At 32.6% G+C, this 16,460-nt stretch overlaps 2 protein-coding genes across 2 annotated transcripts in view; both read left to right on the forward strand.

Annotated features, from left to right (window-relative positions):
- The first annotated feature begins 4,819 nt into the window (after positions 1–4,819).
- LOC133202569 (uncharacterized) lies at positions 4,820–10,236 on the forward strand. Its single transcript, XM_061338408.1, has 2 exons — positions 4,820–5,078; positions 9,721–10,236. Exons 1-2 carry the CDS (start codon positions 4,828–4,830, stop codon positions 10,064–10,066), a joined length of 597 nt encoding a protein of 198 aa, XP_061194392.1. The 5' UTR covers positions 4,820–4,827; the 3' UTR covers positions 10,067–10,236.
- Positions 10,237–15,588: 5,352 nt separating this feature from the next.
- The window catches only part of LOC133178252 (mitogen-activated protein kinase-binding protein 1-like), an 89,441-nt gene continuing 88,569 nt past the window's right edge, over positions 15,589–16,460 (forward strand). Inside the window, exon 1 of the mRNA XM_061312996.1 lies at positions 15,589–15,703. Within this exon, the coding sequence (XP_061168980.1) occupies positions 15,668–15,703 (36 nt within the window). The 5' untranslated portion in view covers positions 15,589–15,667. The remainder of the gene's footprint in view (positions 15,704–16,460) is intronic.

Raw genomic sequence — 16,460 nt, forward strand, 5'->3', positions numbered from 1 at the left:
ATAATTATAGTTTCAAAGTGAAGCCAAGGTCATCACGTGTCGGTAATCATCCAGCTGTTTCGAAGATATTGCGGATGCTAAGAGCAATTGCGGTGGGTTTTTTTAATTGACACTTGCTAGCTGGATGTATACTGTCTCCAAGGTCACGGTATACCTGAGTATATACTCCCCCTACATTCGATGCCCCTTAAGTTACATGTACCTCGTCTGGGCACGTTATCAATGAGAAATTCAATTATTATTCTTTTTTTTTTTTTTTGAATTTGGAAACGTCATAATATTTTGGTACGTTGCATGAAGAGTACATGTTCATGTAATTTGCTGCCACCTGAATGCTGAAAATCAGTAAAATAGCTTTACAAGAGAGAGAGAGAGAGAGAGAGAGAGAGAGAGAGAGAGAGAGAGAGAACACTGTATATTATTTGAAATTAAAATCGCTACAACCGGCCCATAGTTCTAAAACAATTCGAGTACGGAGAGGAGTGGGGGGCTCATCGAAATAAAAAACAACAACAAACAAACAAACAAACAAACAAACATCGGGCGTTATTATCTTAATTGCATCTACTTAATCATGCGAGTTTACAGTTATTGAATTCTTGTTTTGTTTGTTTTCTTTCTTGTTTTTATTTATTTTCAAACATTTAGAATTTTGTTTGTTAACATGCCGCTCCAGTATGTACATGTATGTAGTGGCGCGTGGGGAGGGGAGGGGGGGGGGATCATGAACCAGTGAAGAACACAAACTATTCAAGTGATCATTTATTTGAAAACAACTTAAAAAAATAATATATTCTTATCAGTGGACAAGTTATTAGTTTTTGTTTGTGTGTTTTGGTTTTTTGATTGTTGTTGTTTTTTTTTTTATAAGTCTTCCGTGAAACTCGCCTTATAAAACATTGATTTATAGCATGGAAGTAAATTATAAATGATCTGTAAAACGAAATTCAACTTACACTGTATGAGGATTTTTAGTGATTATCACGACCTACATATACATGTAATGGACGACAACCTAGATTAAATATAAACTGCTAAATATGAAAACTAGCATTTTACGTGTACAGTATGTCTCAGCTATTTCATAGCTAAGATCATAATTCAGTTGTTTGTCTTTCAAACATTTAAATTACGATTTAGCATTTGCAATTACAGTTGGAAGTTCCAACTTATTTTAAAACGCATGAATAATGTAAACAAATGAATTTGAAAGCTTTTTTTTTTTATTAAGATACTCTTATCAATTTCACTCCATCCGATACATCGAAAATAAATTTAACACCTTTTCTTCTTTTTCTTTCGAGATAGCTTGTAAGTTCAGAAAAATAAAACTGTTAATTCTACGTCGAATGTATGGTGAAATTCTTGAAAATTTATCACATCCTCCATATTGTCACTTACATGTACATGTTTCGATCGCCATAAAAACAGCAATGATCGATTTCACTACTGTATTTGGAATATACAAGGGGCGGGGCTTACTGGCGGCAAGATTAAAGCGGGGTCGCTTCACGCATGAGTGCGTAAAGCGAACCCGGAAAGCGAACGCCGGGTTCGCTCTAGCGGACCCAGAGCTGACCCCAAGCGAACGCAGAGCGAACCCGAAGCGCACCCAGAGCGGTCCCAAATTTTCTGAAAGCGGACCCGCAGCGGACCCCGAGCGAACCCAGGAAGCGAACCCGGGGTGCGCTTTGGGTTCGCTCTGGTGTTAGGTTGTGTCCGGTCGGTACTGCAAGTCGGTTGTTGAATGGCGTCTTTCATGCGAATTGTTAGGGCATTGTTTTTACATTGAATTGTCAACGGATTTTTCTGATTGCCCGACAAGGAGCACATGGCGGATGTGACCGGTCGACGGGGGATGCTCAGTCCTCCATGGCACCAGATCCCACCTTTGTTTTTGGAGGTCCGTTTTTTCTGTGCTCACAATATGTATTGTTTAGTTGAACTTTGACCATGATTACTATTCGTTATCTTCACATTTCATTAAGGTTATAAAAGAAGCAAGAGTCAGATAGAAAGCCTAATTGTTTACACCACGGCCAGGACCAGCATGGATCAGCTATCTCTCAACAAGGTACACAGTCGAGTGTAATAATGTACTGAGTTAAAGTAAAACAAAATTTACAATATTTTTATTTTTGCTTTTCAAGGAAAAGGATGATCCGAATTTAAGTTTTTTCTATTCCAAGTTTTACCTTGTTTGGGAAAATGAAATGGTCTACTTGGAACTCTGTCCCATATGAAACTTTCAAAACAATAAGAAATAAGAATAAGATTCTTACGAGAAAAGCTACATCTCTATCCTGTGATAAGTGGAAGCTGTAATCACAATATTGGTGGAGACTACGTTAAATGGTCACTGAGGCCAGGGTTGATATACCGATCAATAGAGTCCTTCCGGCCCAGAAGACCAAAGACTGAACGTGATTTATTACCAAACCTCAGAAGAATCCTAAATGACATGTGAAGAAAATAAACCAGGAGGAAGAAAAATAAATTATCCGATACAGGAAATACAGAATGTTAATCTCATTGATTCCATAGAAACTTTGAACATTAATCAGTGTTTTTACTTTTCTTTGAAGACTGCACTGAGATATATTAAAAGATGTTGGATGTCTGCATTTGTAATGTACGTGTTTGATATTATAAATTGGTTTTTAGATTTCATGGATGGTGTTTTTACAAGAATGACCAACATAATCCAATTCTGGTATAGGTCTGCAGTAATATAAATTCTATGGTGTTGGATGAGTATTTATTTTTGATTTGAGTCATGATTAAACATAATTAAACATTAATTGATTTCAAATTTTATTTATCCTGTTATTGTGAAGTAGTGAATAAAAAAACATGTAAAGCCAGAATGAATGCCATGGCTGGATAAGAAGCGGATTTAAAGAGGCGTGTCATACATGTAAGCTAAGAATTTTTTTACGTTTTCACAGCGTCATGTTTGTTTACATGTACATAAAATTACGACAATTTTTTTCTTTTATTACATGTAATTAACCCCGTCCCTTGAAAAAGAGGGCATATTGCTTTGCACCTGTCGGTCGGTACATCGGTCGGTCGGTAGACCAAGTGTTGTTAGTTTAATATTTTGAGAACCCTTTGCTTGTTAGATATCAAACTTGGTACACTGGTTCTCTATTGATTTTGAGGTCAGAAGGTCAAAGGTCAAAGGTTAAACTACTTTAGATATAGGAAGATCTTGTACGTGCAATATCTTGAGAACCATTCGCTTCATATACATGTGCAACAAACGTGGTACATATGCAGATAACCTCTGAATTGGTTTTAATTTTACAAGGTCAAAGATGAAGGTTCAAACTAGGCCAAAAATATTTTGATTGCTCAATATCTTAAGAACTCTTTTCTTGATAGACATCAAACTTGGTACACTGGTTCTACGTAAGAAGCAGATGACTCTTATTGTTTAAGACGGCACGAGATCATAGGTCATGGGTCAAACTGAACATTGGAAGATATTGACAGCTACCTATCTTTAGAAACCTTGCTTGACAGACATCAAACTTGATACACTGGTTTCCATTGAGAAGTAGTTTTGGTCATAAGGTCAAAGGTCAAGGTTCAAACATACGAATTATATTTATGAATATTTAAAGAACCCTTTGCTCGACAGAATTGAATTTTGTACTTTGGCTTTCCTTAAGAAGTTGATGATCCCCATTGAATTTGAGATCACAAGGTCAAAGATTGTGGGTTAAACTGGACAAAGGAAAATTTTGATCACTCAATATCTTGAGAACCCTTTACTTGAAAGACATCAAACTTGGTAATTTGATAATCATTGTAGATTTTGAGGTGACAAGGTCAAGGGTCAAACTACTCTAGACATTAGGAGATATTGTTCACTCAATATTTTGTATATTTTGTGATCACAAAGGTCGAAGGTCAATGGTCATTCAACACATAGACACTAGACATATCAAGATATTCTCAGCTCAGTATCCTGAGAACTATTTTTTAACAGACATCAAATTTGGTACACTGATACCCTTAACAAAGTAAATTAGCCCCAGTGATATATTGAGGTCTATTAGAGAGATCAAACTAAGTATCATATTTACCGCTGACTAGTCTATGACCAATTGTTTACACTATCATTACATGTATTCTTTATTTATAGTTGTTCCTTTTTTAATATTGCCACGTCGGGGAGGGGGACATATATGTTTCTAAAACATTTCTTATTACTCATAAAAGTAATAAATTAACATACTTTTAATGATCAGTATTTAGTGACAGGCCTATAAACAGCAGTTACAGACAAAATTTGACGAGGTTTCCAAATGCCGTTATACTTGGATAAGTTCTTCCTGCATTTTAAATGAATGTTGTACACAACGATTGCGGATTTTTAACTATGACGCCCGATGAAAAATGAAGACAGATTTTAAAGTAGTATACTGATTATGCAAAAAAAAAAAAAAAAAAAAAAAAAAAAAAAAAAGAATTATAATGAAAAATAAATTCAAAAAATTGCCTACCTCCATACATACACTATATCTTACCATAATTCCTTTAATAAGTATAGCAGGGTGTAGACTATTGATCCATAAACGCCTTGTCCAATAATGAAAAAGATATAAGTATGCTAATTAAAGATACTCGTGGTGGGGTTATGAGTTATAACAAATTTCCCCATAAGATTTGTGGGTGATAAGTTTATACACGACCGGATGATTAGTAAAAGAGCAAATCATCCTTCTTTTTTTTTTTTATTGATTTTCCTTGTGATCGGGAAATTAATTCAAATGCAGCAGTATTCAGCAAGGAGTTTACAACATGTCGGACTTAACAATGGACGACTGGTTAGATTTAGCCCCCTGTCCCCCTCCATCGAACCCGGGCCTGCTGTACAGGTCCCCCTACCCTGTAGACCTGACCGAGAATGAGGTACAGAGGATCGCAGAGAGATGCAAAGTCCCTCCTAAGGACATGCTAATAATGAGTTCATCTGTACGGAGCACATCGAGTGTGTTGCTTCCTGCTTTAGTTTCGTTGTTTTCTGTGACTTTCTTGGGGATTTTGATTGCTGTGGTGGTCTATAGGTGAGTTTTGGGGGAGGATGTATCTAAATATCATAATTAGAATGCTGCTGAAATTTTGATAATTATTTTTTCATTTTTTTCTATTTTACATAACATGACGCCTTATGTAATTAATCAATCTGATTCCTGTTTTCATTAAATATTAATCGTTATTGTAGAGCATCTATGCACACGTAAAAGTTAACTTGCTACATGAAAAAAAGTAGCAAATGCGTTTTAAAATGAGGTGTACTGTTTAAACCACAAAAATCAATTTAAAATTATAATAGTGGTTTGTTTAAACAAATCCACGTATTAAAGGAGCTATTAAAAATACTTTGTACTTCATCCATCGTTTTTAAACGATGAGAGAGAGAGAGAGAGAGAGAGAGAGAGAGAGAGAGAGAGAGAGAGAGATGATGATGGTGATGATGATGCATGACAGGTTTTTAATTCTCTCAATATACCCGAAATTTCAGCTGTTTTAGTACTCACACACACTTCTATATAAGTCAACATCCGTATATTTCATGCATCCAAATCATATTAAGGACAGATGATACAAACAAAAAATAGATGCCTGGATTGATATATATATATATATATATATATATATATATATATATATATATATATATATATATATATATATATATATATATATATATATATATATATATATATATATTGACCTATTTTGGTTGTAAATGTTACGAATAAAAAATTTCTAAAATATTAAGAAATTGTAAACTTTCTGTGATGCTCAAAATTCTACATTTCTGCAACCATCCTTATAAATCTATACAGCTTTTCGCCACTTAAAATCTCATTATTGTGAAAATTTGAATAAAAAAATGAAAATCTATGCGGTTAAAGGTATTCAATTTACTCCTTTGAACATGACTAAAGTTGTTTATTTCCAGATTTTTGACAAAAGTTTGTTTGTATCATCTGTCCCCAATGGAGCCGACTGGGGTTTTATTGTGTGAAATCTACAATAGAGAAACTCTTTAATTTTATACCGTATGTACCTTACATTGACTTCAGTATACATGCCAAGTTTAGTGAAAATCTACAAACTGATTATTTCTTAGGGAACATCTCAAAATACAGGTACATTTACTATAGGATTATATAGGAAAATACAATTTTTTCGCACATCGGAGCAAATTATACAAATGGTGCTATAGGCTTTTTGCTAAAATTATATTATTTGATGAGTAATACTGTATCGTACATTTTATGCAAGAAACACAAAATTTCACCGTCTGGTTTCCAGAGGGGGCATCTCAAAATGTTAAAATTCATGATATTTTCCTGTTTTTATGGAGTACTACAAAACATGACAGATACCACAGATTTATATGAAAAAATAATAAAAATGATTGTGAGATTCTCAATTTCCTATGTTGAAAATTTCATTTATTTTATACTTTTTTTAATGACATAATTAATGACCCCTCTTAAAGAACTTCGGTTATTCATAACGTCAAAAACACACTATTACGACGTCTATCGACCCATCATTTGAAAAAATCGTTTAAAAAATCAGTTATTTAAAAATATAATTAGATTTTTAAACCTGAGATTTTCCTAAATTTTTTAATTTTTATAAATTATGTAAAAATAGCTGCTTTAAAGAGTAGATACGCTTTATTTTACTATGCTGCGTGAAGTATCGCGCAATGAAAACCCCAGTCGCCCCCCCCCCCCCTTTAAGTAATTATCTTCCACCGATGCAAAAATCTTTTTTAATATTTACTTTTTCCTTGCTTGAGAATCTTAGTAATAAAAGATTTAATTGGAAAAATATTAACAGCAGTGAAGGGGAAAAACAAACATCAGCAGTATTGTGAGACAACGTATAGCAGAAGAGGTGTTAATCATATGTGGATACTAAAAAAAACTCTTAAGAACTTTTTTAAAAATTTGAGAAAACACAATTTTGCTTAAATCAACCGCATTAAAACGTAGGACATTCAACATTTTTGACATTTTCAACAGCAGTACTGTGATTTACTTATTGAATAAAAGTTATATTCTGTCACACTGTGAAGGGATACCAAAGTGATATTCTGTCACAGTGTGAAAGGATATAGAAGTAAGTAAAAAATAATTTCTGGTCTGTCAAAAGATACAGATAGTAATGAAACCATCTTGATAGAGACTAAAACGGCCAATTTCTTCCCCACATTGTTGCTAAAATCTATGTTACAATGTTTTGAATATCACAATTACGTCTCAACCGCTACTGTGACGTCACAGACTATGGCACTGTGGGGAATAAACACCAATCCCTGTTTAAGGGTAATAAACAGAAAATTCAATGTTTTCACTCGTGAGACAGGAAAATATCTTGAAAATATTTTTTTTAAAAATCCTGTCCCACTCGTGAAATAAATTCCATATCCAAGTACAAAACATTGAATATCCTCTATTTATACAACGATCCCACATAATGAATTAAAGACCAGACTTTTTGATATCACAGACAACTGCTTTTTTCAATAAAAATGGAACTCGAAATTTTTAATATCGTCATTTGCCATCTACAAAATTACTTTGTTAAAATCATTCTAATTCTACACATAAGTACTCCGAAGTTAAATTAAAAAGATGCTTGAGTTTCTCCTTGACAAAATCTATGCAGTCTTTGGAGACCAGTTCCTTTAACAATCTGTTTGAATTTCCATGGGTGCTTATTGTGCCCCTTTATTTGTTTATTTTATTCTTATCATGCAGAATTCATCCAAAAACTTCCATATGAAAAGAAGAAGCATATCGCTGTGGCATTCAATTCGGGATTAAGATACCGGTATATCAATGACGTTTTATCAATTAATAATATTAATTTTACTTCATATATTGAACTCGAAATAAAAGACACCAAGCACGGAATCTGACACCTCTGCCTCATACTTGGATATAAACATGTATTACTAAATGAAGACATCGATGACAAACTAACAATTAAACTTTATAATAAACGTGACGTCAACTCTACTATCATCACCTTCCCTTACTTATGTAGCAATAAAACATAATCACCTGTATATTGTGCTCATGCCTCCCAGTATGTTCGACACGCAGAAGAATGTTCTTCTGCCTACATGTAATTGCCAAACCGAGGCAGATTACTGACAAAAAATTGTTGTTAAAAGGATATCAAGAATAATGTTTAAAGTCAAAATTTAGCAAATTCTATGGTCGATACGATGACCTTGTTTGAAATACAACCTATGGTTAGGTCGAATGTTGTCTGACTTTTTAAATACAAATTGTTTGGTCATTATATTATTATTATACTGAACTGATTACGGAATTATATGTTTACCCAACCAAGACAAAGGGGTTCACGATGGACCAGTCGACAGGGATTGCTTACTACTCCGTAACACTTGAACCCATCTCTAAAGTTTTAAGGGGTCGGCGATTGTTCTGCTTCTGATTTGTATTATTTTTGCGGACTTTTGAGCACTATTATTGTTATCCTCATGTTTCATCTTTCGATTCCTTAAAAGAATTAATACTTTACATTACTATAGAATTTCAGAGTTTGACAACTTGTTTCTTTATTTTCTTTTCATCCCATACATTGTTAGACCATTATTTACAAACTGAATTGTCGACGGATTTTCCCGTTATTTCCCGATCATGACAAGGAGCACACGGAGGGTGTGACCGGTCGGCAGGGGATGCTCACTCCTCCATGGCACCTGATCCCACCTCTGATGTTTTGGAGGTCCGTGTTTGTTCTGCTCCTATTTTGTATTGTTTAATGGACTTTTGAGCTTGAATACTGTTCGTTATCTCCATATATTTCATTGAAACATTTCAGTTTATCATTCCTATGCTTCGCTTTTGTCTGCAATAATGAACAAAATTATAATCGTACCGAGAATAAAGCGTAAAAATGTCGTAGGTCCTCAACACGGAATTCCTATGTCCCTTATAGATGTTTTGTTATAGAACTTTGCGGATCAACTCTGGTAAGATTTGAAACGATGTATAATAATAAGTAGAACATTAACCATAAGAATTTTTCGATTAAAAAACAAGAAAAAAAAAACATAATCCATTAAGCAGGGATTGGTGTTCATTAGATTTGAATTATCTTCCTCTATTTCTTTGTTACGTACACATCGTGGGAATTCTTTTAAACTGGGTCGTAAGAAATATCATTTTTAAGGATTAGGCCATTATTTCTAATAGATCTTTTCTGCCACGCCTTATTTGAACATACAGATATGTTTTTCATATAAATGTGAAGATAACCGTAACGTATAGTGATCAATCTCCTAAACTCAGTAAAGAAACCCAATCCTGAACAAGGCAAACAACAGAGGTGGTATCAGGTGCCTAGGAGGAGTACGTACCCCTTTTCGACCGGTCACAGCCACCGTGAGCCTCCTCTATTGATCAGGTAGACGGCGTAATCCGTAGAAAAATTGGTATAAATTAAAGGCGTAACAATTGGTGGGAAAAATCAGCTTTTGTATATTATACTTTCAATTTCCTTGCAAATCTCGGTTTCTATACTAATTTTAGTCTTTCTCCCAGAACCTACATGTATGTTCCATAACAGCAGTAATTTTTCAAGCTTGTTATTTATGACACCAGTACATAGTCACACTAGCTATGTTAGTAAATTGTTTCTTTCCAGATACAGACACAAGAAACAGAGCACGGGCGATAGCTGCCTACAACCCATGGACTCTCAGTGTGATTTAATGGAAGAGGTTCAGGAACGTGGTTACAAGGGCTGTGACAATGATACATACAAAGAACTGAAGACTGCCAACACAAGCACACAGGAGAATTCTGACAAAAAAAAGCAGGTCTTACAGAATTCTGATAACACAAACACACAGCAGGACATGACAAATTCCGACAAAACAAAGCAGGTCTTACAGAATTCTGAAAAAGCAAAATTAAAGCAGGACCTTCAAATATCTGACGACTCCTTCTCAAAGCAGGGAAAACAGATTTGTGAAAATGTATACATATAGCACGAATTAAAGAATTCATAAAATCTGGCCAAAGATGCCAAAATAACAAGTGGTATAGAAACCGGAGCATTTTCATAACAGAAAGTTTTCTACCACGAGCGTTAAACTTACATGAAAATGGAAAGTTGTGATGTTTATTATTTTTACTTCAAATCAAAATTCACTTCTGATTTCTTCCACTGTTCTGTTTTTAACATTTTGGTTATATTTTTATGTTCTCTATTTTCACATTTTTATACTCTTTGATTGAATAAATAAACGTGATAGAAAATTTGTTTTAAAAATCAAAGTTAGTTTTATTGGTATATTACTCATGAATTTTTGAATAGAGGAATATGCTGAACAAAAGATTATTATCCAATAAAACTTGTCACGATTAATTTTATCATGAAAGTAATGATGATCAAGTTATAACTTTTGTTTAATATGATCAATTCAAATAATAGATAAGACTGGTACATGTAAGCTCCTGCTCTGCGAGTATGATTCACTATTCTCTAGCGTCTACTGAGTAAGTTCTTATTTCAATTAAACAAATACAAACAATCCATGTGTGAGTACTTTTATTGTCATCTGAAAATCAACACCGGGGTCTCCGTGATGTTCATATTCTTTCCTTTGGTGTGAAGTAAAGCAAGGATTTTGGAAGGGGGGTCTTCCTCATTAATCCCCTTTCTCCCTCCTAGCATCTATCTTCCTTAACCTCCTCGTACATTGCCCGAGCCTATTGGTGACAACAGACTTTGCTCCGAGCTAAAAATTTATATAGTGAATTAAAAAGGTGAAGATTTTTTAAAAGAGAATTTGTCTCGAAGACATCTCTTAAATAAGAGGAAAATCTCTTTGTTTATTTTCTTAACTTTATATTCAAGAAAGAAATAGACTAAAATAACAGAATAAACATATCTGTTTTCAATCAATTATGTAACATTTTTCTGCATAAAGAGCGTTTTGTTGATGGGATACGTCTTAATGATTTTGTAGGAATAATTTTTGATATTAATTGATACATTTATTCTCCAGAGAAAATATAACACAGATGGCTTATTGAAAAAAAGAAACCATAATAGGATTGGCATGAGCATTGTAGAAAAATGCAGGAGATTCTTTTCATGGCCGTAGGAACCGGAAGGCACGGGGGGGGGGGCGTACTCCCCCCGCCCCCTATAATTTTGCCGATATATAGATTACTATAGTAAACATGGATACTGTATGCTTGTGCCCCCTCAAAAAAAATGATGACCTTTTTTTTGTTTTATTTCATTTTTTTTTTAGCTTGTCAAGGACTTTTTGGTAGTTGATGACCTTTTTTGCTTCCAACGGACCTTATTTTAAGGCAGAAAACAGAAACAAGAAACTAACAATTAACAAAATAAAGCTTAAAATGCGAGTGATGTAATTTTTTTTTAGCGAAAAAGTATCAGGAAATTTTTTTGTTGTTGTTTTGTATTTTGTTTTTGTTTTTTTCAAAAAATACTGGATATCAGTATGTGAATGATGTGGAGAAGGATATAGAAAAGATCTTTATACTGAATAATAAGAATGAAGAAAAGAGGAAGTTAAATATCCTTGAAGGTCTATGAGTCGTTACCTGAAAACATTTTGTTCATAAATTTACTAACCTTGTCATTGGTCATTTGCAAAATTATTTGGTTAAAAAACATTCCGATTGTACACACAAGTACTCCGAAGTTGATATTAAGAAGAGTTTTTTGAGTTTCTGATTGACAATATTTATGTAGTTTTTGGAAATCAAGTCTTCCAACAATCAGTTGGAATTCCCATGAGGACTTATTGCGCCACGTTATCAGCAGACATACCTTTGTATTCATATCAAGCAGAATTTATTAAAAAAACTTATACATAAATAGAAGAAACAATTGCTGTGGCCTTCAACTCGACATTTAGATATCTTGACGACGTATTATCAATTAATAATAATTACATTTATATGTCAACGCAATATATCCCAGTGAACCTGGAATAAAAGATACCACAGTGTCTGACACATGTTTCATATTTGGATATTTTACTAGAAAAAGACGTTAATGGTAACCTAGCAACAAAACCTTAAGAAAAACGTGATGACTTCAACTTTTCTATTGTCAGCTTCCATTAGTTATGTAGCAATGTACCTTTATCACCTGCATATGGAGTTTATATCTCCCAGCTGATTAGATGCGCAAGAGCATGCTCTACGTACGTACAATTTCTAAAACGAGGTAAGCTATTGACAAACAAGTTCATGAAACAAGGATATCAATAGTCCCATTTAAAGTCAACATTACACAAATTCTATGGTCGATACAATGACCTTCTTAGGGAATCTATCAGTAAGTCGAATGTTGACTGACATTTTTCATAAAAATTGTTAGGCCATTATTTTCACACTAAATTGTCAACGGATTTTTCTACTTGTCCAATCATGAGAAAGAGCACATGGTGGGTGTGACCAGTCGACAGGGGATGCTTACTCCTCCATGGCACCTCATCCCATCTCTGATATTTAAAAGGTCTGTGTTGGCCTTGCTCCTGATTTATATTGTTTCAATGGACTTTTTCGTTTGATTACAGTTTGTTTTCTTCAAACTGTATAGTAAATACTCTAGAACCTAATTTATACATGGATATAATGCATGGTTTGCTATATCCCTTACACGACGTCAAAGAAAAAAATTGCAAGAATGAAATTGGTTTAGAGAAAAAAGAGATAAACTGAAAGAAATACTCATCTTGAAAAAAATAAGATTTTAAATTTTTAGAATACAAATATTTCAAAGCGAAAGCTTTCAGGAATTCTCAGATTTTATTTTAATCTAGGAAAATCAGTTTCTAAAGTGTTTATGTTACTAAGGGAAAAAAAAAAAAAAAAAAAAAAAAAAAAAAAAAAAAAAACAAACAAACAAACAAACAAACAAACGAACAACAACAACAACAAATAAAGAAAAAATAAAGAAATAAATTAAAAAAAAAAACGATAATAACTCTGTTAAAACTGAATTTTTTGAACTTTTTAGTATTTTATAGAATTAGAAAAAAATGTGAAAATACATAAAAATTTGAAAATAAATAATATTTTAATAAAGATATTTGAATTAACAAGCTTTAAGAATGTAATTCCAAACCTCCCGCTTAAATTGAATATCAAGTTGTATCTGTGTACAGAAATTATCATTTGATAAAATGGGGATATTTTAAAGCATTTAATGGTAGCTTAGTATCAAACTTTTACTTAAGTGAATAAGAGTTTTCACTATTGTAATCTAATTATATTTATTATGAATTTGAAATTCTTATATTTTATTGTGTCCATATTTTATATGCAAATTTTTAATATGAAACGTAAATATTACTTGTATGCTCACATTTATTTCTAGAATTTACCTCATTGGTATTGATTTTAAGAGATTTTCGGACTCGAAATCTAAAAAGTCTAGAGTAACAACTCAAAGTAAATCAAAGTATTAGAGTATGTACTATTGTAAACTTTGATTAACTAAAGTAATTTTTGGCATATAAAATTGCTCGTTTGCGAAACAGGTAAAAGATAATTTTATTTTAAAGGTGCTTAGACACAGATTTGAAGTTAATATTTTCTCAAATTTTCTGTATGATATCACGACTTATATATTGCAATAGCATTTCACACGAAAATATAATTAAAAACTTATTTTATCTGGAAATTATTGGAACTACGAATTCCTGGACGCGTTTGATTAACACATCCTTGCACTTTCACAAATTTTATCTTTATCCTAAACATTTAAGAAAAGAAGCGATTTTGTTGTGTATTAATGAAAAACATTACATCTATAATCCAGAAAATTCAGAGTAGAAATGTGCGAAAGCAAACCCCCTCACTAATATCGTCAGCCCGTGCTCAGTGTTGTGTACAGAGTTTAACAAATTGAATACACCCGTGAAACGTAAACTGTTTTTGTAAACAGGGCACGAGTTCTGTTATTGTTAATGTTTACGATTCACCGGGTGTGTTCAATTGTTAAACTCTGCACACACCACTGATCACGGACTGACAATACTGTGAGTGGGTTTTGCTTTCGAATATTTCTACTCTGAATTTTCTGGATTATAGTTTTAATGTTTTTCATTAATACACAACAAAATTGCCACTTTTCTTAAGTATTAAGAATATAATTAAAATTTGTGAAAGTGCAAGGATGTGTCAATCAAACGCGTTCAGAAATTTGAAGTTTCAATAACTACGAGATGAAATAAGATTTTTATTATATTTTAGTATGAAATGCTATAGCAACATATAAGTCATGAAATTCTACAAAAAATTTGAGAAAATATTAACTTCAAATCTGTGTCCAAGCACCTTTAATAGTTATATGACAATTTATAATTTATTAACCAATTAAGGCAAATTCCTATTAAATGAAAACATTATAATGTATCTGAAATTTCATATATCAGATTTTTTGGTACGCTTTAATTTTATTGATTAAAGATACAACGAAGGACGAGGAATGATAAAACAATCAATATTTATTTGCTTCAGTGTACTTTCACTTTCATCTTCAAAGATGAACGCATATGTAAATGTAAAGAGATATGTTCTACCGTGTACCTTTTATTGTTTAAATGTGTATCGAAAGAATGCTTCTATTGTATACACATAACATGTTACTTACCAGTAGTAATGGATGATTATTTTTGGCACTTTAAGTTTAAAGATAATTTAAATATACAGGTTGCATAAAAATTGAATGATTTGCAAACGTGTATATAAGTTCGTGTGACATTCTTTTACAACTCGATCTATATTCTATTTTTTAAAAGACTTTTTCAATGTGACATCTTGTTAACGTTGTTGTTCGTTGGACAATTTCATAATTTTTTTTTCCAGGAGTTTAAATAGCACACTACAGTAGAGGTAAATATATTAATTAAAAGCGTATATTTTTGGCCATCAAAACTGTTGTTAGTAAACAAACATTTCCCAGGATTATAGAGGTACTAGTGTTAATTTAGCTTACTTTTCTACCCTTTGTTGGCAAAATGTGAGCTCAGAACTATATTTTTATGTGACTGACACATCTGGTACATTCAAAACTTTTTGATATATTTTTTTTATAAAACGTCTGCCTGATACTAAAACAGATAGATGGAGTGTTTATTTAAGGTCACACCAATGTTGTCCTCCATATATTTAAGATGTAGGCATTTAATACCCTACATTAAAGTCAATTGCGTTGCATTACCTATGTTGTATATAATACTTGATAGCCGAGGACTTCCGTGACAAGGCAAATAATAACAAGGATTTAACTTTTGAGAATTGTATGTTTGGCATGATTCCTTATGTTTATAAGTATGGTATATGAGGTAAAAATTTATTTTTCTGATCATAAAAAAGATTTTTTCGATACTAACTATATTGTTGAAACACAGAAGTAAAAGCTAACCAAAAAGTGTTATTTCCGAGAAATACTTATGTAAGCTTTGTGATAACCCATTTGACGTAAAGGTAGTGTTTTTTCTCCACAGAAATTCTCACAGGATAAAAAACTGCATCGGACAATGACCCAGTAGCAGGGAGTTTGATTCGTTGATGTAGATATATTATTGACATTAGTTATGCCTGGCGCTGGAGCTTTCTTGCAGATTGGTAAAGTAAGTTCTACCTTATTTTTAAATATCCAAGGACTAGACAGTAATATCGATCTATACCCCAAAATTTCAACCCTGAGTTGAACAAGTAGGAGATGTTTAAAGATAGTTGTTCCAGTAACTTATCTGGTGTTATACATGTACCTTCTTTAATTGAAAAAAAACTTCCTTTTTGGAACAGGCTGTGCCCTATCATGGATGATTCAATTTGAGATATCTAGATGTTACCCTTTGCAAACAAATGACAAAACAATAAATGATGAATACATTTTTTTTTCTCAAAGATAATAATAATAATAAAAAACCCCCAAATTTATGTGTATATAAGTAAATTGAATATGTTTAGCCGCATAAATATTCATCTTCATTTAAAAATACATTTTTTTTTATCTACATGTACACCTGCAGGTAACATGGCGTACCAATATAAAAAAAAATCTTTGTAAGCGCAACAATTTACTATCTTTTGAAGAACAGATAGGATTATTTTCAATTAAAAAGTGAAAAATAATTGGTTATATATGTTGATATCATTCATTTATTATGAATTAATGCTCTTTGCTGAGAATGCACCAGCGTAGTAAGGATGAGTACACGAATCGTCATAAATTTGATAACAAAAGTCAAATAAAGCATGCAAAAAAGAAATTTATGTCTAATTTCATTTTCAGAAGCCAACCAAAAAAGAGGAGGTATAGTAGCTATGGGATTGTGGTGTTTTATGAGTGTTGAATTTTGAGCCAAATTGATTATAAGCTAA

This window comes from Saccostrea echinata, unplaced genomic scaffold (genome assembly GCF_033153115.1).
Source record: "Saccostrea echinata isolate AGI-Se365-2 ecotype Australia unplaced genomic scaffold, CSIRO_AGI_Sech_v1 ptg000002l, whole genome shotgun sequence".
Taxonomy (NCBI): Eukaryota; Metazoa; Mollusca; class Bivalvia; order Ostreida; family Ostreidae; genus Saccostrea; species Saccostrea echinata.